The 23,680-nt window shown below is 46.3% G+C and overlaps 1 protein-coding gene across 2 annotated transcripts; it reads right to left on the reverse strand.

Annotated features, from left to right (window-relative positions):
- Nucleotides 1-1,182: 1,182 nt before the first annotated feature.
- DYRK2 (dual specificity tyrosine phosphorylation regulated kinase 2) lies at nt 1,183-15,181 on the reverse strand. 2 transcript variants are annotated; one of them, XM_081249568.1, is made up of 4 exons: nt 14,746-15,181; nt 14,005-14,153; nt 7,386-7,487; nt 1,183-6,820 (listed from the first exon to the last, which is right to left on the reverse strand). In XM_081249568.1, the coding sequence occupies exons 1-4, from the start codon at nt 14,792-14,794 to the stop codon at nt 5,213-5,215; spliced, it is 1,908 nt and encodes a 635-aa protein (XP_081105694.1). In that variant the 5' UTR covers nt 14,795-15,181; the 3' UTR covers nt 1,183-5,212. The 2 variants fall into 2 exon arrangements, with proteins under 2 accessions (XP_081105694.1, XP_081105695.1); XM_081249569.1 differs by lacking the exon at nt 7,386-7,487 and having other exon boundaries at nt 1,184-6,820; nt 14,746-15,179.
- Nucleotides 15,182-23,680: the final 8,499 nt, after the last annotated feature.

Below are 23,680 nucleotides of genomic sequence, written 5' to 3' on the forward strand. Positions count from 1 at the left end.
CCCTTTTCTCTAAGAGACCAATACCAATGCCAGCTAGGAACATCTGCCAGTGCTAGTTTGAAGGCAACTTTGAGGTTCCAAGAATATTTATTTGTGTAGTTATTTATTCCAAAAGGGAAGATCACAGAAATTCAAATAGAAGGTGACATATATCAGTTTAAGAAAGAGCTTTGAGAAGATCTGGTGATAGAGAATGTGTGGGAACTATCATCTGCTCTGCCAGATCTGGACAATATTTGAAATTTAAATTGCTGCTTTAGCATCAACTTTCAACTTATACATAATGTACATCTCTTAAAAATTTATATCTAAATATATTGGGTTTCTTGGTTGGTTGGTATTTTTTCACTGGGTAAGAACTCAGAGAAGCGAGAGAAGCAATTATGAAAGTCTATGACCTAGGCTATGATAAAACCAAGTCTGGGATTGGGAACCCCCGCAGTATGCCCTTGTTTTAGCAAATCCCACTTCTACTGCAGGAAGCCACAATAAGTTAATTCCTTGACTGTTGGTGGCAGGAGGGGTGTGAATAAAAACGTGAGGTAGTTCTTTCCACAAGTGGGAAATATTTGTCTACATAATATCCCTGCAATGTCTGACAAATTTCCAGAGCATCTGCTTGTTGTCATCTGTGAGTAAACTCTTAGCTTGGTATTAACTGAACTTGACAAATCATCATGAGCTAGTGGCAGTTCACAGGCCTTGTTTTCTGATCCAGCCATGACTAGAGGAGCCACTAAAACTCCCAAAAATATGAACCAAAGAGACCACCAAGTATGAGAACTGCAAAAGCATAAGCATTAAAAAGCATATGGGGGAGCTGGTGAGAGCACAGAAGAGTAATTTACCAGGACTTGTGCACAGGAAAGAACGAAGACTGGTGGGAAGTAATTTAGACTCTGCTCCCACAGCTTAACTATCAACTTGAAGGTTATAAAAAGTGTTTGTTTGAAGTTCTAGCAAGATACTAGATACTAGATCTATATGAGAGAGAACATAGCAGAGGCTCTATAAAGGAAAATTAACACAGGAATACTAAAGGTAGTAGAACAGAATATCCTGAGAAAAGAAAGAGTTACCTATTAAAACTTTAGTCTTTCTGACTTGGAATTTGTACATTTATATTGAACTAATAAAAGAAAATCAGTGATTGCTGAAAAATGTTTGTATTCTAAACTCTCTCCAGGCTACCAGACCAAGACTAATACCAGAAATAGATCAGGAGTAAAATTATAGTTAGAAAAGGGGAGAAAAGTAAGGTAGGACATTAAAATTTTATTCTGAAATTATCTCTGGCCACGACAATAAAATTTAACAAATATTCACTGAACAGTCTTACTCCTGTCATCAGCTGTACAATACATACAGTATCATAGAACTGGCCACTAGGATTAAAATCCACTAGAACATATTTCATGTTAAGTGGCGAGAGCAGCATCCCACAGAAATTTGTACATACATATATACACAGTCCACATTCAACCATTTTCACATATTTTCAGTACACACAGTTGCAGCATATTACAGTCACGTGTCTAAGTTGTTGCTCGACAGAAACCCAAGCCACTGCCTAGACATAACTGTAGCAGTTGAGCTGAGTATAGTTACAATTAATTTTATCTATGTCCATAGCAGAGAGATGTACAAGCCCCTAAGAAACAGAGAGTTCACAAATACTATTTTTTTTAAATGCTACCACAGCATTATGTTGGGCAATATTAAAACCTTTACCAACCTAATCAGTTTTTTTTTTAAGTCTTCTGCTTACCAGAATATTCTTGATGAAAAAAATTACAAAAATGAATGCTCTCTTGAAAATAAAAAATTCACACTTTGAAGATTCCAATATGGCCCAATGCTACTGATGTCTAAAGTGTTTCCTAACATTCTGATGGAGTCCTTCCACACGACTCCAAACCACCTAGTAAGTTTAAAAGTGGCTTAAGTGCCTTGCACCCAAATTGTAAAAATCCCTGGCCATCCTTACTAGAGCCAGGCACATATAAAAGGAATGCACTTTGGTTCATACCAAATGCCCTGGGATTAATCACACTATAAAATTAAATGGTTTGAGGTAAATTTTTACAAATACAGTTGATTTTTGTCTAGTGTTAGCATAACAAAAAAAAATATCGTTTAAAAAATCAGTCTGATGTTAAGATACAACAAAGACCATCTTTAACCCCTTAAACATAGGAATTCCCTGTGTAACTAACCAGTGGTTACCTTTCTCGGTGCCTGACGGATGACTCGCGCCTTATGGTTTCTATTAAGGCCTGTAAGTAACTGGATGTTTTAAGACAGATGTACCTTTGCAGAGGTGGGTTCCATCTAGTATTCAAAGAGTTAAAGAGGCCAAAAAAATGCATGCCCTACAACATGGCATTCAGAACAAAAGGCACATTGTTATCACTAAGGGCACAATTTCTCCTCTACTGTTAATCTACACTGTCTTGCATCGCTGTTGTTCCACTGTTGTAGCAATACACTTAAGTGGTAATGCACGCTCTGGGGGTGCAAGAAACGGAGCCAGATGAGACCGCAACCAAAGACAAGACCACACTGTGCTCTTCCTAAATCTGAAAACAGCTCAGACATCCCTAGACAATGGTAACCTGTGAGACCAAGGGCTGTTTCCAAGCCAATTCCTAGTAGCCTATCGGAGCCCTTCATTTGTGTTTTAAAAGCCCAACGATGCAACAGTTTTGTTGGGTTTTTTTGACATTATAATTAAGCTAGAATTAAAAAGCAGCTCTATCACTAAACACTGAACATGGCGGCTCTTGTGAATAAGGGAAATTTCCCTGTATTTAGTGGGTGCGGTGTTGGGGGAGCCCCAATAGTGCTGCACATTATAGTTTGGCTTCAAAGTTTCCGGTTACATTTGTGAATAAAGATAGTCACAAATGCACTGTTGGCATCTTAAGAACCAGTTTTGTGTGGTGAGGGAGAAGACAAGCAGTATTAGCCCATTTATAAATTTTCACATGGATAATCATTTTATAGGGATATTCATATTAATGGCAGGCTCAGGTTCATATATTTAAAACTAAAAGTGAAAATCTCAAGAGTGGATACGATGGAAGAGGAACACTGGAAGGGGAAAATAGCCTTAATGTTTTTGTTTATTTTAATGACTTAAAGACGCTAACCATCTTAGGAGGCTTGTGGTTTTACAAAGCCACTTCTTATGCCTTTAAGCCAGAATTTTAATAATAAATACACAATCTTTAAATTCTATAAGCCACTGATTGGGGGGTATCATCACATGAGCATCATTTAAAATGCAACTTACTAACATTATTGCACTTCCACAGATTACACAGAAATGTGTACAACAGGCTAAAGAATTTGACTAGGGGAAAGAAGCTATAATTTCTAAAAACAGAAGTATAAATTATCAGTGACACCCTTAAATAGTAAAGCAAATATCAACACCACTATCTTATTAATAAGCTAATCTTATTACTGATTTTTTTGGCAAGTATCTGTAATAGTTCCTGAGCATTTTTCTCCACCAACTGACAAAGCCTCAAGATAAGTGTTTTGTTCAAAACTACCTTTTTTTCTTAAAAGAGAAACTGTAGGATTAATATTAAAAGAACTTAACCGGAAACTTTCTTGGCCTCGCTGGGGACCATGCTTTAAGTACTTGTAAATCAATTTACAGGCAATCAATACAATAATATCTGTGCCTATAAAAGAGTATTTATCCTAATTTATACTACCCAAAACCTACTGTCCAAACAGGCAGAAATCTTTCTATATTAAATTGCACATACTAAAAAATTTTTTTCACGTGCCTTGAAATTGATATATACCACTGCTCATACATTAGTGATAAAATACTGAAATTTTCACTGTGAAAATAATTATTATTCAGAGGAGAAAATATTCTTTTACCTAACTCTCAGTTACTTTTCCAGGTAAAGTGTCATTCCCACAAAAACAATCAGTGCAATCCAAACAAAAGTAAAATAAAACAGAGGAATGTAATGTCTGTGGTTCTTCTAATGATGCATAGAGTAAATCAAACCATTTAACTTGAGGCTGAACTTTTCCTCCTTCGAATTTGTTGTTAAAATTGGCCTTGCTGAACAAGCACAATGACTTGTGCTCACGAAGAGGATTTTCAACCCTCTCTCCTTTTAAAGAGTTGATGCTTTCCCAGGCTAAGAGAACCTTACTGTGGCACGTGAAAAGCGTGAACTCAGTCTAATCTGCTAAACCGTCTTTGGAACGATGGAAATCCCCACCTTAAGTAGCTAGGCTGTTTTTTTTTAAACTGGAATATGAAAAGATGGTCATAATCCCAGCTAAAATGTCTCTCTTCTGTATTAGGAGTCTGGGATATATATTTGAAGGAAGGAAAAGAAATTAAATGCAAGCAACAGATGTGCGGTGAAAGAAGAACAGCAGGGAGAAGAGCAAAGAGAAGGGAGGAACAGTTCATGTAATACATTTCTAAATTTAGGTGCAAAACCAATTTTGTTAAACAAGGCTTCTTTGCAAAACAGCTCACTGATCGCACTGGAGAATCTGGAGGAACACACGTTTCCATTCATCCACCAGGTCTGCTTGGCCGGCCGTTAGAATGTCAGAATGCTAACTGGGCATTTCAACTGTGGGGATTTTATTTTGTCTTTGAGCACTATTTTAGGGGAAAATCTCTAAGGTGCAGTTTTTCTTAGAATATCATTTTCATCCTGACCATTCTCCTCCCACCATCACTACCACCTGGGTAACTTATGGAAAAACGGAAGCAGGACAGGCTGCACCTGTGCATGAACCTGAAGCGTGGAGAGAGAAGGGGGGACCTTCGGAGGCAGTCACCTTGGGGAGAATATACTATGAACCATGAACACATAGTGAATGTCTTTGACACCAATCTGTAGATGCGCGGCAGTCATGACGTAATCAATGGCCTGCCACTGATGTTTATTACTCTGCCACACTAAATACAGTAAGGCTCATCGTACTTTTAGAACACAAAAACAGTTTCAGAAAGTATAAAAACTTAAAGCATTGTCCCCGTGTATTTTATAAAAACAAAACAAACAACTTTCTTACATTAAAATAAGTGCCAAAAAGATACAAATGAGTTGAGTTACTGAGCAAATAAAAACAGGTCTGAGCTACTCCTTTTCAACCCAGTAAGGCTCAGCAATGTCGTATCTTTCAGAACTACCAGCATCGGGGGCGGGTACTGAGCTCAGCTAACAAGTTTTGGCAACACTGTCCTCTGCTGAATATTCCCATTGGCATCTGTCATCTGTGCCAAATTAGTCCTCAGTTTGGAAGCTGAGCTGGAAGGTGGAGGTAACTTGGAGATGGACGTGATAGCACCAGTGCTCTCGGTGACCCTTTTCACTGACGTCTTCTCCCCCGTTGGAGGCTTTGGCAGCCGCCTCCTCAGCCAGGGATGCCGCAAAGCCTGGCCAGGGGTCATGCGAACCGCAGGATCCCATTCTAAACACTGTTTTAAGAAGTCAAGGAAAAGGGGGTCGTCACACCCCTTCAGTGCGTTCCCCCACTCTCTGCTCTCCGGTGGGCCCCTCAGTTTCCCCCTCCGGGAACGGCCTCCGTTGAGAACCACGGAGCCGTCTGAGAGAGTCGTGACAGTGCAGTAACGGGGATAACCCTTGGAGCTCACAAAATTTTTGGCTCGTTTGGATGCATCCAGCAGTTTCTGGGAGGGCATGCCCAGCAGTTCAATCATACAGGCCAGCTGGTCCCCTTCATCTTCCCCAGGCAACAGGGGGTAACCAGTCAGGAGCTCCGCTAGGATGCAGCCCAGGCTCCACATGTCGATGGGCATGCCGTACCTGGCGCCGAGGATCACTTCCGGGGCCCGGTAAAAACGCGACTGGATGTACGTGTAGACCCGCTGGTGCTCGTAACAACTGGAGCCAAAATCAATCACTTTAATCCCGCTTCTACCCTGCTGCTTTAATAAAATGTTCTCGGGCTTCAAGTCACAGTGAATTATCCTGTTTTTGTGCAAAGCATCCAGGCACTGCAGGATGGAGTGGGCGAACTTGCGAACCAAAGGCAGGCTGAAGCCCTGGAACTTGTTCTTCTTGATGAGCTCGTAGAGGTTCATGCTGAGCAGCTCGAACGTCATGCAGATGTGGTTCCGGAAGGTGAAGTTCTCCAGCATGTGGATGACGTTCATGGTGTTGTCCTTGTCCTGCTTCCGCAGGTGCTCCAGGATGCGGATCTCCTCGGCCGCCTGCCGGTGGAAACGCTTCTCGTTCCTCACCATCTTCAGGGCCACGTGCTGGTGGACTTTGTGGTCATAGGCCTTGACCACCTGCCCAAAGCTCCCCTTCCCAATGACCTTGAGGACCTCGTACCTGTAAGCCACGTGATCGTGAGGCACCTGCACATAGGATCCCTGGTCATCGTCGTAGCCACCGTTGTTCGGCCCGCCTGTCATGCCCTGGCGCTTCTTTGCGTTTGGACCCAAGAAGTATATTTCAGGGTAGCTGAAAATCTCATGGTGTTCAAAGCTGCTTAGTTTTTGCATGTATTGCTTCATCGCTTGCTCGGGTGTCATGGGGATGGCTTTCACCTTCCCCACGCCTTCCAGAGACTTCAGAGAGGTGGAGCTCCCCTGCCGTCTGTGGATGCTCTCCAGCTGCCGCTCCGGCACCACTGGCAGCCCCGTTTTGCCCACCGTTGTAAGCCCATTTGGTTGTGTTGTGAGCACTGTCCGCTTGTTACTGTTATCCTCAAACAGCTGCTGAACCTGGATCTGTCCATGGCTGTGGCTGCCGACGTGTAGGTGGTCATTCATTGTGTGCTTACTGCCACCAATCTGTAATTCAGAAAGGGAACATCAAGAGAATGGACGAGGTCTGTCTGTTCAAAAGGGATATTTTATAAATCGGCGCCCACCCCCACCTTTACAAAATCCAATTTGGTTTGAATTTACAGCCAGAATCAGGTTTCTTAAATGGAGAGAGTTGTGCACGCAGGAGGGACCTCACTAACACCCCGGCAGGGAGAGCGGACGTGACGTGGACAACCTCAGACAGAAATAAAGGCAGAAGAGGCTGGGGGGCTGGGGAAGGCTATCAAACTTGGGATCCGGAAGAAAAAGACCCCCATAGCTGCTACACGTAACAAAGAGTTTGCTGTACGTGTTTTCAGGGTTCTTAGAGTAAGTCCTCAGTGGAGGCAGAGACCATGCTTCTTGCTCATCATTCTCTACCTAAGATTTAGCACAGGGCCTGGGATATCATAGAGGTGCCATGCAGCCCATACTTGATATCAAGATGAAAGAGGATACAGAAAAAGCATGAACACGTCGGCACTCTACTGGCTCTCCCACCCCCAGATCATAACATTTTTCACACTTCACTTAGGAGCTTCTTTATTACCGTGAGGGCAGGGACCAGGTCGGTCTTGTTTACTACTCCTTCTCCAGTGTTTAGCTCTATTCTGAGAACACTACTGTCTTCATTCTCGGTCTTCTCCACTACCTGAAAATCAAACTAGTTACACCTAGGAAAGTGCATGATCCAGAAGCAAAGAAAATTGTACTTTTAGGCTGGAAAGAGTCCCATGTAGATATGCACTCTGTAGCATCTTGTAAACCCCAAACCTATTTTTAAGTTTCTGGGCTTCACTGGCTGTGATGACCATTTAAGGCCATTCAGCCCAACAATCCAACCGCCACCCTCTTTTGGGCCTTCCTTTGGTCAATGGCTTGGCTCTCTCAAGACATGTATTTCTCCAGGCTGCTGGGATACTCAGCTTTCTGACAAGGAATACAAAGTAGCAATTTCTATTTCAGGCACACATGCCATCCACAAACATTCCTGTCTGAACAAAACTGATGGCATAAGCCAAGGGGCCCCAGCCTTCCTACTGAGAATCTACTTGGGATTTCTTTCAAGCATTATTATGGCCAAGAGGTGAGGGGTAGAAGAGGACCAGCAGCCAGGATCCCCTCCCAGTTAGGAAGTCTTGCCAGCCTCAGAGAATCACTCACACGTCTTAAAAACATCCCACTAGATGATTTTTGTATGAAAGCTTAAAGATCAACTTGCCTCTCACAACCCATCTCATTCATTCAGCCAGTGCTAGCTGAGGTCTAACCACACATGTGGCAGAGTCCCTGCCCTTTAGGAGCTTACAATCAACTAGCTGAAGTCCTCTGCTATCAGTATTTTGCCCATCATCTCCTCCTGAATCCTACCTCTTGGGCTTTACATATCACTAAATGAGTAGAAGTGCTCTGTGTATGTAATATAATTCAGGAAGTGGTTTGGGACTACTTAGATTATAGAATGAAATTCCAAGTCCTTCTTACTAGGAGACCAAGACCTCCAAATTTTCTTTAACTGACACACAGCATGCACAGGGACTATCTGAGGCATGCACTTTCTCTCCGCAATCTTCTGAAACAAAGTAGAATATAGTATAGTACTTGGGCCTTTCTGAAGTATGACTTCATTGAGAGATTTTATTTCTCAGATTTCTGGAAGACTTCTAGTTGAACCCTTTTATTAAACTCACAGATGATATTCCATGCTAAGTGAACTTATCTTCTGTCAGGTAGCTGGACAGGTTATTTTATCCTCGTTCTATGCCAAAAGCAAAGCAGTTCATAAAAAGGCATTAGGGGCTTCCCTGGTGGCGCAATGGTTGAGAGTCCGCCTGCCGATGCAGGGGACGTGGGTTCGTGCCCTGGTCCGGGAGGATCCCACATGCTGCAGAGCGGCTGAGCCCGTGAGCCATGGCCGCTGAGCCTGTGCGTCCGGAGCCTGGGCTCCGCAACGGGAGAGGCCACAGCAGTGAGAGGCCCGCGTACCACAAAAAAAAAAAAAAAAAAAAGGCATTAGGAAGTCCTGGGTATATACAAAAGTAGTACAGGCTTGTCCATGGATTTTTGTTCCCAAGCCTCACTCTCTGAACCTCTCCTCCTCTCCATTACGGTCTTTCAAGCACCAGGGAATAAAAGGACCTGAAATTAGAAATATATGTCTCCTAGAGAACCATTCTCTTCAGGGCAGCTTGGAGAGATTTCAGAAGAAAAACCAACATTACCAGTATACATGCTACAAAAAGCATGAGGCTTCACTGGGGACAAAATTAACGCTGGGGCTTTAGGAACTCCTAAAAAGAGGACAAAGTAAAACGTTCTGAGCTTCAGAAACCAACTTTAATTTTTGCAAGAGCAATTTTAATGTTCTGCGTAATTCAAAATATCATCAAAAAAAGCTGAGTGACTAGAACTAAAGAAAGTCTGCCAATTAACTGGATCACTTCCTGTCCTTCCAACTACCTTCTCTTGGTCTCCTCCACAGCAGCAACGAAGAAGGGTTCCAGAGTTCCCCAGGGTTCAAGCCTCAAGTCGCTGGTGGCTTCTCACTCCCATAACTCTCCCTGGTCGACTATGACCATAGCCAGGGATCCAGCAACCCCCCAGGGGCTGGCACCCGCCACATGTACACCTCTAGCTAAGAGGAGCCCGATCTATGTCTCCCGAGCTCAAGACCCCCTGTATCCAACTCCAGATCAGCTACCTTTCCCACAAGCAACTCAAACTCAACTCACGCTTTTTCTACCAAAACCATTTCCTCCTCCCACAATCCTCAATTTCTGGTCAACGAAAGGCTTCACCCCCAAATAATCACTCTGTCTCCACGTCTCCCACACCTTCCCAAGTCACCGCGGAGTCCCGTCATTCCTATCTGCCCCACCCCCCTCCATCCACGCTGCCTCACCTCACACTCCTGCTGTCTCTCACTGGGACAACCGAAGCAGCCTCTTAACATGTCCCCTTGCTTCTAAGTCTAGAATGCCTCAAGTCTCTTCTCTCCATGGTGCTTCTGGAGTTACCACTGAAAAGTGTCACTCTGACACTGCCCTTGCTTTTGCTTAAGGCCCACACAGGCACCCCATTTCCACAGATAATATGAGACCTCACAGGCAAGAACATGAGGTTCTCAAATGTAGAGCCTATATGACCCGAGTCCTTCCAGTGTCACCCGCCACTGTCATATTCTCTCCGAGAAGAAGCTGGATTCCCCAAGGCCCATGGAGACACCACGCTCTTTTACACTCTGTTTTTGGGGAGGTTATGTTTCATAATGGTTAGGTGTCCAGGGATTTTCAATTAGATGCACGGGAAATGAATCCCAGCTCCACCACTTACTAACTGTGTCACCTTGGTCAATTTACTTAATCTCTCTAAACCTCAGTGTCCTTATCTGTAAAAAGAAGGTAACAAAGCGACCTCATTAGGGCCATTAGGAGGATTAAATAAGGTAAAAGATATAGAGTGCTTAGTATAGTACTGAGTAAAGGAGAGCTAAAATTATTGTCCTTTCCAAATGCTGCTTGGAATCTCCTTCCTAACCAGGACTACATGGTAAACTCATACTCACCCTTCAATGCGCAGTTCAACTCTCACCTCTTCTGTGAAATGGTCCCTTTCCCTTCCAGGGTGCTTATAGAGCACTGATATATTAAAACACTTATTTTGTTTTACATACCTGTTTTCACACCTGATGTACCCACCTGGCTGTGAACAATTCCAGGGTGGGGTCACCTCTTATCTTTTTAAGTCCTTATTGACATAAACCCAACATACAGTAAGTACTCAGTCAATTTCTGTTGAGTGGAAGAACGCATGTCAATCACTCCTTGTTAACTCACCTCTCTGAGTTATTCTTAAGAACTACCTTTGTACCTTCAAAAGAAAACATGAAGTTAACACCCAGGGAATTGGGACTTGTCTCCAGTGACCCAAGTCACAAGATGTTAGGCTTGCATTGCATCAGCAGAGACTTGGAAGCAAATGACAGCCCATTAAAGAGTACTTGTAGCAGAAGAGATCCACTAAACACCTAAAAGTGACATGTGGAATTTTAAAAACTTTCCAGATGTTAGGGAGATTCATTTTAGAGGCTCTAGTAAAGGAGGATTTTGAGTCTTAAACACTGTGGGACTCTACAATCACAACCCAGGTCGGAAGCGCAATTAACTGATCTATAAAAAGGGAGGAAAAAAGCCCTAGAAGTGCCAAAACACTTCCACAAGACATATGCCAGGACAACACCATAAACTTAAGAATGTTTAAAACCTCTCACTCACTTTTTCCTATTTGCCAATGCCTACCTAGCACAGTGCCTCTCAAATTTAAAAATACTGAATGAATGTAATTGTTAGATACCTACAACGTAAGGGTTGAAGCAGAGAGACCTCCCAAAGCCCTCTTTGACCATGACACATTTTAGCATTAAAAATTATGTAAGAACAATAGTCTAGTCAATTTGGTAGTTTCAATCTCTTCCAAAAATAAAAGGGAAAACAGCACATACTTCACTGCGCTAACATTTCTGGGAGTTTTAAAACTTTGCTGAAGTCATCTTAGAAATGCTGTATAGTGTTATGGGAATAGAACCGAGTCCAAAAAGATCGGAATTCTAGCTCCTCCTCAAACACACTGACGGTCTGTGTGGCCCTGAGTCAAATGTCTTTTTCTTCTATCAAACATTACTGTTTTTTAAATGGGAATATTCATTCTTCTTTAACTCCAATTATCTTATAAAGGTAAAACTGGTCATTGGAGAGTGCTTTAGATATTAAACAGTTATGAAAGTGACACAATACTAATATTTCAGAATTTAAAAAATAAGCACATTAATATCTCCCATACAACATTAAAAAGAAAAAAACTAATAGGAATCAAAATAGTTATTGGGTACACTTTTAGGACAGAGATAAAATGACTAAGTATAGTATCCATGGAGACAGGGTACAAAAGGGCAATGCACTAGATAAATTCCGAAGTTTATAATCCCTATAGTCATATGTTTATCCACCGTCTACATCATTTACAAGAGAAAATACGGGCAAACACAACGAGATTATTTTCCTCTCCGTAAAGCCCTTCCCCCCACCCATTCAAAAATAGCTCTTCCTAGTTGTAACTGCTGTGATGTTAAAAACTAAAAGCTTACAAAAACCTGAAAGACATATGGACACATGGATCTGCTAAGGTTCTTGCATTTATAACAAAACGAATACAATTACCTAGAATTAGCAGTCAAGCAGTGTGTTAAAGCTGGACTCAGGAGGGCCTGGGCTTTAGCTCCAGCCTCGATAGGAATTGGCTCAGGAGTCCTGACCAAACCAGTTCACTTGTCTGACTCCTTCCTCATCTGTAAGATGAAGGAGTAGACACAGATAAACTCTGTGGTCCTTTTACTTGCCTGTTTGAGGAAGTCTGCAGTGCTGTGCAAATAAAGTCAAAACTAAAGGACAACCAAAACCCAAATTCACACTTTCAAAACCAAGCTTCTAATGATCAACAGCTTACTGAAGTTTAGGTAAGTTCATCACAGGTAAATCTGGTAGATACCACAGCAAAATATAAGCACCATCATTAGGAGTCCCGAGAAGCACCCACACATCTTTTCATTTCTGGTCCACCACAGGCTATTCCTCTAGTATCATTTTCTGTCATCTCATTACGTATTTCAGTTGTAAAGAGGCTCCGATCAAGCAAAGCCCACCCTTATATAACTGGAAGCCAGATGCAAACCAAGTAGTATTTCTTTTCCAGGTCATACCAATTCATGTGATTACATTCACACATGGAAAAAAACTGGATGTTGTATTTTCCAAATTGTCAGATGATTCCAAACCAAACTGAAACACCTAAACCCAATGGCAATTTCTCAACTAAAACATCACTGTGACAAGAACATTCAACTCTAACACAGAATCAACAGCCTACTGATGCTCTTCCATTAACCACAGCCCAACAGATGGGTTAACTTCTGTGCAGTGAATTCTTAGCCTCTGAGTCTAGATGTGTCAGGAGAGACAGAAAGAGGAGAGAGAGAAAGAAAATACAAGAAGAAAACATGTTCCTGGGGAACTGTGCACAGATGTACAGGTCTAAGAGAAAATATTCCACTCTAGCCATCCGCTTATAAATTCTCCCCATAAACAAGTTTCCCCATAACACATGACCCTTAGAGCTGCTCCTCTGAAGGCTAGAAATGGCCTTTTCTGCAAGAACTTAACTTTCACTTGGCAAACAAAGCCATCTTAGGCAGTTCCTCTGGAAGATCCAATCGTAAACAAGACATTGGAAGCCATCAACTCCTCCAGGGCACATCTCCCCTAGGCTGTCAGCCACCATCCAAGGGCTATCTCTGGGAGCCGAGAAAAGGTACGTACTGAAATCAAATCCAGCTTGCTGATCTCTGCAGCCACCAGTCCCGCGCCGAGCTCCCAGTTCCCTCTTGGCCCTCTGAGGGACCACAGCACCTGTCAGGTGCCCATCCCTTCCCACCTCCTTCCGAGGCCAAGCTGGCCCTTTTCTTTTCAATAATATCCAACTGCAGAATCCTACAGAGGCGGCGTGTTGTTTTGACTGCTGCTACGGCTCTTATTTTTGTTAACGTTAATTACAATTTCTGCTGTGCTCAAACCTGTAGCACTCATAAAAAAAAACATGCTTCCACACGCGGAGGACAATTGTCGATGCTCCCTGCTGGGTAGAGCCAGGCCCGGGATGCTCTTTGGGGCATCGATTTTCCGGGCAGGACGGCCTGGCTGTCCCCTAACACATATCTGTTTCTATAAATACCCACCACCCAACGTGGTGGTGGAGGGGCAGGAATGTTTATCGGGTCAGGGGAAAGGAGTTCGAGGAAGCAAGGACGGAATAAAAAGGGGGGGGGTGCGAAGAGAGAAGGAAAGCGGCCAGGAGGAAGTTCCGAGGAAGAGGAGCGCAGGGGTGGGCGGGCTCCGGAGGGGAAGTGAGGGGCCCACGCCACGAATCCTCCTTTGTGGCTGCGGCTTTGGGCTCGCTCGAGTTCCAGAGGGCGGCGTCCCGGAGAGGCCACTGGCGTGGAGACACTCGCACTTCGACCTCTCTCCCTTCTCCCGGCCGCATTATCCCCCAAGTCCGGGTGCCTGTGCCCCGGGCCCCTCCCGCCCCTCTCCCCCCGCCGCCCGCGGCCTGGGTCTTACCGTGTGGGCTGCGGTGGCAGCGTTGCTGGCCCGGAGCGGCGGCAGGGCGATGGGGGAGGGCGGGCCGGTCCCCACTCCGCTCCGGGGGGCCCCCGCACCGAGCCCCGGGGAAGCCTGAAGCTGGCGAACGGCGCTGTCCCCTCCTCGGCCTGGCAGCCACGCGCGGGAGGAGACAAAAGAGGGTCAAGGGGGAGAAAGTCACCCGGACCCGGTGGCCCCGCCCCACCCCTCCAGGCTGCCGAGCCCGCTCTCCCCGGGGCAGAGCCGGGGACCGTGAACGCGGGCGTCCCGGAGCGGCAAGAGGCCGGGGACGCAGACACCCGGAGCTCCCGCGGGGCGGGGCTCAGGCGGCTGCAAAGTTAAGTCGGGCCCCTGGCGCGCGAGCGAGTTCGCGACCCGGCGGTGGAGCCGGGCCGGGCCCGGGCCGGCGGCTCACGTTGCGGGAGGCCGCAGGCCTGGAGCGGGGCTGGAATGCCGACCCGGGCGCCGCCGCCTCGCCGAGTCCCGGGGGGGAGGCCCGGGACGGCCCCCGGCCGGCTCGGAGGAGCCTCGGAGCTCGCGTGTAACAATGAGCGGAGCCGAGGCGAGGGCGCGCCGTCCGCCCGGGGGACCCCGCGCCGCCCCGCCGCGGCGCAGACTTTGTTCGAGGTCCCGCTGGTAGCGGGAGCCAGCGTCACGAGGGCTGGCCCGGGGGCCGCGGGGCTGAGCGCCCGGGGCAGCGCGGGGCCCGGGCCTCCTTACCGGTCGGGTAGGCGGCGGGAGCAGCGGCCGAAGGTTTCCTGGTTAACATGGCCGCTGGAGAGGAAAATGCATCCCAGGGCTGCCGTCTCCGTCTCCGCCACCGCCGCCGCCCGTCCTGCTGCTACTTCTCGCGGCCGCCACCGCCGCACCTCCTGGTCGCCCCTCTCGCGGATCTCCGGCGCCTCCTCGCCGCCTCCCGTCAGCTACAGCCAGACACACACAGTCCGCTGCATCCCCTCGGCCCGGGCCCGCCGCCGCGAGCCCCCCGCTCTCCTCGCCGCCGCCGCCGTCCTCCTCTTCCTCGGGCGGCCGCAGCACCCTCCGGCCCGTGCACATGCCTCGCCCTCCCCGGCGCGCCGCGGGCCTCCCCGATTCCCTCACATAGGGCGCGGGGGAGCTGGCTGCGCCGCCTCGGCTGACTGGCTCGGGAGCCTCCTCCCGGGCCCGCGCACGCGCGCCCCCGCGCACACTCGCCAGGCGCCCGCGCACCGCGCGGCCGGGAAGGGCAGCCCCGCCCCCGCTCCCTCAACCGCCGGGCAGGCCCCGCCCCCGGACTCCCCCACCCCACCCCAGGCCGCGCCACAGACTCCCGCGCACACCCTCCCCGACCCAGCCGCCCACCGGAGTCCCTCCCACCCACTCCTCCTCCCCAGCACGCACCCCAGTCGTCGGCATAGCCACCCTTCCACTCCCCCGAAAACTCTGCAGCCTCCGCTCGCCCTTTGCCTCCCCCTCCGGTCTTCTGCACGGTTCCCCTGCTAACTGCCTTCTCCCCTCCCCGGCCTCGCCCGCCCCTGCAGCACCCCTCCCCTTCCCTACAGCGCAACCTACCATTGCTTCCCTCCCACCGAAATCGCTGCAGAGACCCCCCTCCCCTTCCGAGCGCACCCCCAACCATATATGCATTTTCAGCTTTCCGAACCTGATGGCTGCTCACAGACAATACTGCCCCCCCCACCCCCGCCTTCCGGGTCCCAGTGGCTTAAGCACCTCCTCTCCCCAATTGATCAGGTAAATAACTTAGTTGTGCCGGGGGTCACCTCGGTAAGGAAAGTCCAGCCCGTTGGAGGGCCGCGCCTTAGCCTGGGGACCCCGAGTGTGGGCCAAGGAGGGGGCTGCCCTCCCACCTCCACCTGCACCACACACAGTCCCTCCCCGATTTACTGACACCAAGTGACCTCTCTCCAGTCTCTAGGACAAGGGGATGCAGAGAGGCGCGTGTGGATGGTTGCCGGGGAAGCAGTTGGCTGTGGGTTGCTAGGCAAAAATAAACATCAGAGACGCCTCCCATTTCCTTACAACTCCGAGCCTTTCCCCTGCGCGGCCGCTGGGAGAGGTACACCTTCCCGAGCGACACCTTTAATTCCTCTCCTCCCCAGACAAGTCTCTTTCCCCTTCTCATCCAAGACACGGAGAATTTCCCTGTCCTTTGAATTTGCCATATACAGCCTCTCTTTCCCTTGCAGACTGAAAAACTGCTTGCCCATCTCACACCCGCGTCCTGTCGTCTGTGGCACATGCCTTTGTCCAAAGGTCACAGGTTTTGTCACTTCAACGGGAAGGAGGGGGAAGCCCGGCAATTCCGGATGACAGAAGCTGAAGTTTGCCTTGCACTTTCTTCCTCAGACGTGCCTGGTTTCTGAAGTTCTCCTGCGGACCTGGGTCCGTTATGACCTGTCCTGTGTATCTGCCGCCCCTGGCTGGACCAAGTGTGCAGGCCTGAGCTAGTGCAGACTCAAATCAGAATGGGGACCGTCGCCCCTACTGTTTGCAAATTGTCATAGCAACCTCCCAGCAAGATCACCCTCCGCTAAATACAAATGCCCCAAAATGAGTGTTTCAGAGTTACAGTGTGGCCCTCTCAGAGTCTCCAGGGCTCCTACAGGGGCATCAGGGACTGAGGGTGTTGGCAGAGGGAACAGGTGGCAAAGAGTAGAACTGTGCCTAGTAATTGTCCCTTTAAAAAATCCTCTTGGTGCCTTCTCCCAATAAAGTAGAAACACAGTGAAACAATCAATCCAATAATAAACCTTTACAAAGAAGAGTGATGACCTGATCTGGTCCCAGCAAGAGATATTCCCCCTTGCTTGTCATCAGAGACTATCACATTCAAATTCACGTGGGGAAACATATTCAGTGTTCAGAATTAACTGAAAGAAAAGGGATTACTTAGCAGCAGAGTTGAAGCTAGAACTCATTTTCTGACTCAGTTTAATCTCACTCTGCTCTGTGTTACCTTGGCTTTTAAGAAACATCACACCTCTTTTCCTTCCTTCCCTTTCAAACAATTATTTTCATACAGTCTTCGTTTTCTTAATGAGTGTTCCATATAACTGATGTTTAGATGAAAAATGTGAAGCCAAAAATTCCATTTTAATATAACCGGACCCAGCTTTCACTCAAATTATTCTTACATTAGTTCAACAGAAGCTAAATATTCTCCTGCTTTTTTATGAATAAGAAAAATGCTAACTACTGGAAGTCATAGCTTGTGAAATCCAAATTAGAAATATTAATTTCCACATTAAATATGAGGAAAAGGAACACTGACTTTTTTTGTAAACAAAGGGACACAATGAATCATTAACTTTAATCAAAGAAAAACTGCTTGTTTAGAGAACTTTTCCTAGTATGTTGTTTTATGACACGATAAGTACAATTTCAATTTTTTATCTTTTGGTTTCTTACCTTGAGGAAAATTTGCATTTAGTCTAATATCTTTAGCTATTTTAATTATAAATGGTACACCTTTCAAAATTATATTCTTGCTGACCTCTCAATTAGTATTTACAATTGTTCGGATTTCTCTCATTTTATTAAGTATTGATGGCTTCAACCTGTATTAATGTCAAATAGAAAAATGTACAAATGCACTCCCTGAACTTTCAAGGAGAATGAACTGGGTGAATTCTAGAAGTTATTACCCTCAAACTCTATTATAATGCATCATTATCAATTATACTACATTAATCTCTGTATAAAACCCTTTCACAAATACTATCATGTTTAATCGTCATGACTCATAACCAGATCAGAGTTGTGTTGCTGTTGCAGTAACCTCCTCAGGGGGCTCCATTCAGTTAGTAAGAGTCTGGTCTTTGGTTCTTGCCCGTTGTAAAAACTCCATCTCTTCTGAATATTTATAAAATCCAGCTTCAAATGACAGGTAGGCAGGATGTAGCAGGATGAGAAAGAAAGAAACTTTGGGGAACTCAGCATGGAGTCTTGTGGAAGGAAGTCGATTCTTCACTGAGAAAAGTACTGATCACAGAGAAAATTGGAAATGAACAAGAAAATTGCTGGTTTCAAAACATATTCACTCATTTAATCTCTTTATCCCAGGAACATTTACAAAGAATTCAGTGTGTGCTGGGCCTAGGGGATAGGATGAATCATCAGATGTTGTGGGTGAGGCTTCAGTCGGGCAATCTGTTAGGACCTCATTCTTTTATTCAATGAAGCAATAAACAGTAAGCACCTAACATATTTTTGACCCTATTCGTACTGGGGCTGCACATTTAAATAAATAATCCCTGGCTCTGGTAATGGTTATTAAGAATCACAATCCAGGGCTTCCCTAGTGGCACAGTGGTTGGGAGTCCACCTGCCGATGCAGGGGACGCGGGTTCGTGCCCCGGTCCGGGAAGATCCCACATGCCGTGGAGCGGCTGGGCCCGTGAGCCATGGCCGCTGAGCCTGCGCGTCCGGAGCCTGTGCTCCGCAACGGGAGAGGCCACAGCAGTGAGAGGCCCGCGTACCGCAAAAAAAAAAAAAAAAAGAATCACAATCCAGTAGGGGAGGCAAGACCCTTAATGATGTGATGGGGCGGAAATCAAGGCGTGTAGGAGGAACAATGGTGGCACACAGGAGGGAGTGATGAGCTCTACTTAAGTAGTGACTGGCCTCAAAAGAGCTGTGATGTTAGAGAGACTTGGGAGTTTGCCAGTCAGACAAGCCAGGCTAGGACGTTCTAGGCAGAAGGATAGGATGTGCAGAGGCACCAAGTAGAAGAAAGCATAGTGTACTCTGGGAGAAGTGTAAGCAATTCAGAATAGAGGAAGCTCAAAGTGGCAGGGAGAGGGTTGGTACTGCTATCTTTATAAGGTTAGGGATACGGATGATACATTTGGGATAAGAATTATCTGAAACTTTACCAGCTGTGGAAATGTGAAAACAAAGTACAACGTCTTTTAGAACAACTAAGGTAAATTACTAAGGAACTGCCTCATTTGGGGTAACACAGACGTGTAAGTTGGGCCTAATGCCCCTTAGAAGGATCCCGTTTACTGATGGTATCTTCCATGTGTCCATCACCAAGGTCCAGAACCACCTAGAGAAAAACATCAAGACCATAGGGCCTGAAGTCTAGGGATGTAACTCCTCAGATGTAAGGGGCATGGATGCCATAGCCAAATGGCCACTGGTACTTGCCTTTGCCTCTGTGGCCACTGCTGGTATGGAAATCAGGAAGAAATGTCTATCAGATCGGTGAGCAGAAGTGTCAGAGTAGGTTGGTGGTGTTCTGGTCAGGGTACTTACAGAGCCAGTTTCCTTAATCCTGGGGACGGTGGGTAGGGAGGAGATGCATTTGTCCCCTAGGTGAGTTAGGTATCTGGAAAGACTGGGGATATTGTCCAGCATTTCTTGGCGATAGTTCATCTGCTTTTTACAGCTGCATGCTAAGGACAGAAAAGCAGTAAGCAGGGAAAAGAGAAAGCTATATCCTGGATGTGGGGAGTACTGTGCTGAAGAGCCCAGTGGGACCTGTACCTCTGACACCACCAGGACAAACACCAGCAGAGTGGTGCCTGGTGTGTCCGGGAGCTTCAAAGGGATAAGGAGGGCCACCACTAGGTAGGGGCCCCAGCAGCAGGCTCCCAGGTCAAGGCCTCCCACACCACTGGCTCAACTCACACAGTCAGCCCCCAGGAGACAGGCCCACCAGGCTGCACTGCGAGCAACCAGCCGGGAGCGAGCTGATTCCAGGGCACCAGCCATCACACTGGACCCTGAACCTGCTGGGCAGTGGATGAGTAAAAATAGTACAGCAACTCTAAGAGCAACTCTATTAGGAAGTTTGCTGTGAGAGAAACAATGTGCGACTTTGCAAGCCAGATAATAGCAGGGGACAGGACCTGTGGTTCCAGGTCTTGGGATCTTTGGTGACACTCTAACCAAAAGTAATGCCATCTAGAAGCTAGGAAGGGGCCAGTGGGAAGGAGAGGTCTGTTCTATGAGCATCATGAGAGCTGCACTGGCCATTGCTTCTGGCTTACCTTAGCACAGACTCAATAAAAAACATACGAAATGGAACATTATTTTAGCCAAGGATGGGCTAAGAGCAAACATCCACATTCAAACTTATAAACAATGAAAATGCTTATAAGCAGTGAAAAGGGAATCCACTTCTACAAAAGACCTACAAGAGTACCTGTTTTCCTTAACCGAAAGAAATCCAAAGAGGATTTTCATTTTTACAAAAAAGGCGAAAAGCAAAAATAGCATTCAGCCTTTGTTTTGCAGTGAGTCCCATAGAGAGGCACCCCCCCCCCCCCACACACACACACACACACACCCCGAGCAGTGAGAGTGGCACCACCAAGCCCTTTCCCCTGGAACTGCATCTCCGCATCAAGCCACCTTAGCTTTGATCTTGTTTGTGAGTGTCTGTGAGTTATCTCCATTTATTCTGTGCATTTGTTAGCAAGATGAGTCCTAAGGTAATTGCTTCTTTGCTTGACACCATTCCAGCTTATGAAAGGTTTCAAAGGAATGCTGTACTTTCAAATAGTGGGGGATAACTATACATGTACATATATAATCAATTATCAAGCTCTTACTACATGTCAGGCATTGATATTGGTATTTGGAACAAAGCAAATAAAGTCCTTGCTCCATGGATCTTGTCTTCTAGCTCAAGGAGAATAACAAGTGATGAACAATACATATATCACAGGTCAGAGGGTGATAAGTAAGTACTATATGGAAAATGACATGATGTAAGAGGATAGGGAGAGATGGGAGATGGTACTATTTTACTTAGGGTCGTCAGTGAAGGCATCTCTGATAAGGTAACATTTTAGCAGACTCGAAAGAAGTAAAAAGCACGCGGAAATCTCCAGGCAAAGGGCCCAGCAGATGCAAAGGCTCTAAGTGGAAACATTTGGGGCACAGCAAGAGGGCAGGTAGCTGCAGCAGTGACATGGGCAAGAGCTGGGAAGTCACAGGGATAAGGTCAGAGGGACAGCTAAGACCACGTTAAGGAATTTGAATTTTACTCTGAGTAAGTTGGGAAACCAAGGCTTAGATGCTTCAAAGGTACCAAACCAAGAGTGGAAGGTTACAACCAACCCTGCACACCCTTTATTTTTTTTTACAGTCTCAATGTATATGCATTTTTACACCTTTCCTAATTCACATTGAGCTAAGCACTGTGGAAGGCAAAGCTGACCAAACACAAGCCGTGGTCTCTATTCTGTGAGTCTCGTTTGGGTGAAAATTCACATTCCAGGAAACCTTTCAACCCCACAGTAAAGAGCACGTGTTTTCCTTTTGCCCCTCAGATCCACTCTTCCCCACACTGCTTTGGGCTACACGGGACTTTATAGATGGCATCAATGGGCTCCCACGCCCACGGGCTTCCAAGTGGATTTAGCTAATGGAAGTTTCCGGTAAGAGACCCAAGGCTCGAGGACAATGAGGTCAAGCTCTTGATCTCCCTGGCTTTCCCCATGCCAGCCTGCCACAGACCAGCCAGGTCCCTTGACCTCAGCTCTTGTCAGACAGTCCTTTCCTACAGCTACAGCTTGGAGTTCTGGACACCATTCAGTCCCCTCGCCCCTTCAAGCCTACAGGTGGTAAGGGTTTCCTGCAGTTGCAAGCTCCATGGTCCTTCATTTTCCCTTGCTGATTTCTCTTCACCCCACTCATACTCTTGTATGTAGTCTTTTAATTAAACTCTGATTGTGCCATGTTTTTTTTTGCCGGATCCTAACCAATACAGAGGATAACATATATATATATAATATATATATATATATATTATATATATATATATATATATATATAAGTCCTGTATAGTGTAGGTTATGGGACCTAGATAGCATATAACTCTAGAGGGCTAGGAGAATCTGTGTTGTTGGAAGAGTCAGAATGGGATTCCTGGAGAAGACAGAATTTGATCTGGGCCTCAGAAAATGGGCGGGCTTCTCTTAGGCAGAAGAAAAAGCACTCCCAGGCCAAGGGAACGATTCGAGGGAAGGCAGAGAAGCGGGAATCAGCACTGCAGAAGCAGCAGCCCCAAGAGTAGAGACTGGAACTGAGGAGGACAGAAAACAAGATGGCAGGTGGCAGAGTAGGTGCACCCGGGTCCCGGATTGCAGTGGAAGCCGGACAGGAGAGTTTCCACTTGGTGTGAATGGAAACACCGGACCACTGGAGCTCTCCGAGCAGTGAGTCACCTGAGAAAAGTGCTAAGCAAGGAATGTAGATCAAATTGGCTGCAGAGCGTTAGAGAGACTGGAGTGGGGAAGAAATAGAAACTGAAACAACCAGTTTGGAGGTGGTTTCCAGAAGTAGCTGAGGGGGGTGCCACGGAGAGGCAGGGGCAGATACTGTTTATTTTGATGCCCTCTCTAGAGCCCAAGAGAGGGGTCTTTGAAATGATGAGAAGCCAGAAGTAATGAAAGGGCCAGATGTTTGCCTTGCTACCTCTGGGTTTCAAAAGCATACACAATTCTTCAAGCTGCTTATCTAAGCATTTTGCAATAAAGCTCATTAAAATGACCTGCTAAAAGTGAGACATAGTTAAGAAATGACAGGTCAGGAAAGGCTGGAATTCCAAAAGATTCCCCCATCACGTCCTTTCTTAGTGGCCTGTAGATAGGATTTATCAATCACTCAAGGAGAAAATAAGGTATAATAAATAAGGAATAAATAGTGTTCTCTGGAGGCCAGCTTTATTAGCCATTGTCTCATCTATGGAGAGGATTGGTACACTGGCTTCTGTCTGATGTTGGGTACAGAATGCTGAAATTCCAACTAAGGAGCACATGTCGTTAAAATAAAATGCAAAAATCTGAATATAACCCTCCCCTCCCCCTCTTTTCACTTTATTATCTTGCTTTTAAAGAGGTATTATAAAGAGATGAAGGCGAGGGACACTCAGGTGCACCAACAGGATATGGAATGATCCATGCCCCAGTTCACTAAGTAGCCCTGGACATTAAGGTCCCATACACCTTGGAGGTATGGGCTGTTCCTTCATCTTTGGACCCTGTAACTCCAGGTCTCCATAAACCAAGTCCTGAGATACAACTTTTGGTCTCCTTTGGATATATCAATAGGTCTGAGACAGGGAGAGTTCAGAGGAGTCTGGTTGATTACATAATGTTCATTATAGCCCTGCGATAATCAGGGAAACCCAAAGATGCTAGACTAACTCTGTTTCTGAGGGCTTCCTAGACCTGGGTTAGACCTGGGTTCTAAGGCTGAGGCACCCTCCCAGAGAATAGAGGTAACACCTCAGCTACCTGAGGACCCTCAAAATAATAGCTAATACTTATATATAAGCAGTATGTCAAGGCAGTATTCTAAGAACTTTAACCCTGTGAACTAATGTAATTCTAACAATGATCTTGCATGGTAGATACTATTAGTCCCATTTTAGAGATGAAGAAACTTAAGCATAGAAATGAAACTGTGGGTAATTATAAGTCAAATCCATTTCACCTGCCTTCACTAATCAAGGTTGTTTTTAAGACTGGCATGTCCTCCAAGTAGCAGTAGCCTAAACAATAAGATGTTTGCCTGAATTGTTTTAGGGAACTTGGAGTCAGCTGTGTCTAGCTGGAGCTCAGCTGGTTAGGACTAGGTAGGCCCACCGACCCTCCAACTGGGCATGCACGAGTGTTTGCTGGGTGACCTTTTGACCTCA

This window comes from Mesoplodon bidens (assembly GCF_964165515.1).
Source record: "Mesoplodon bidens genome assembly, chromosome: 11".
Classification (NCBI taxonomy): Eukaryota; Metazoa; Chordata; class Mammalia; order Artiodactyla; family Ziphiidae; genus Mesoplodon; species Mesoplodon bidens.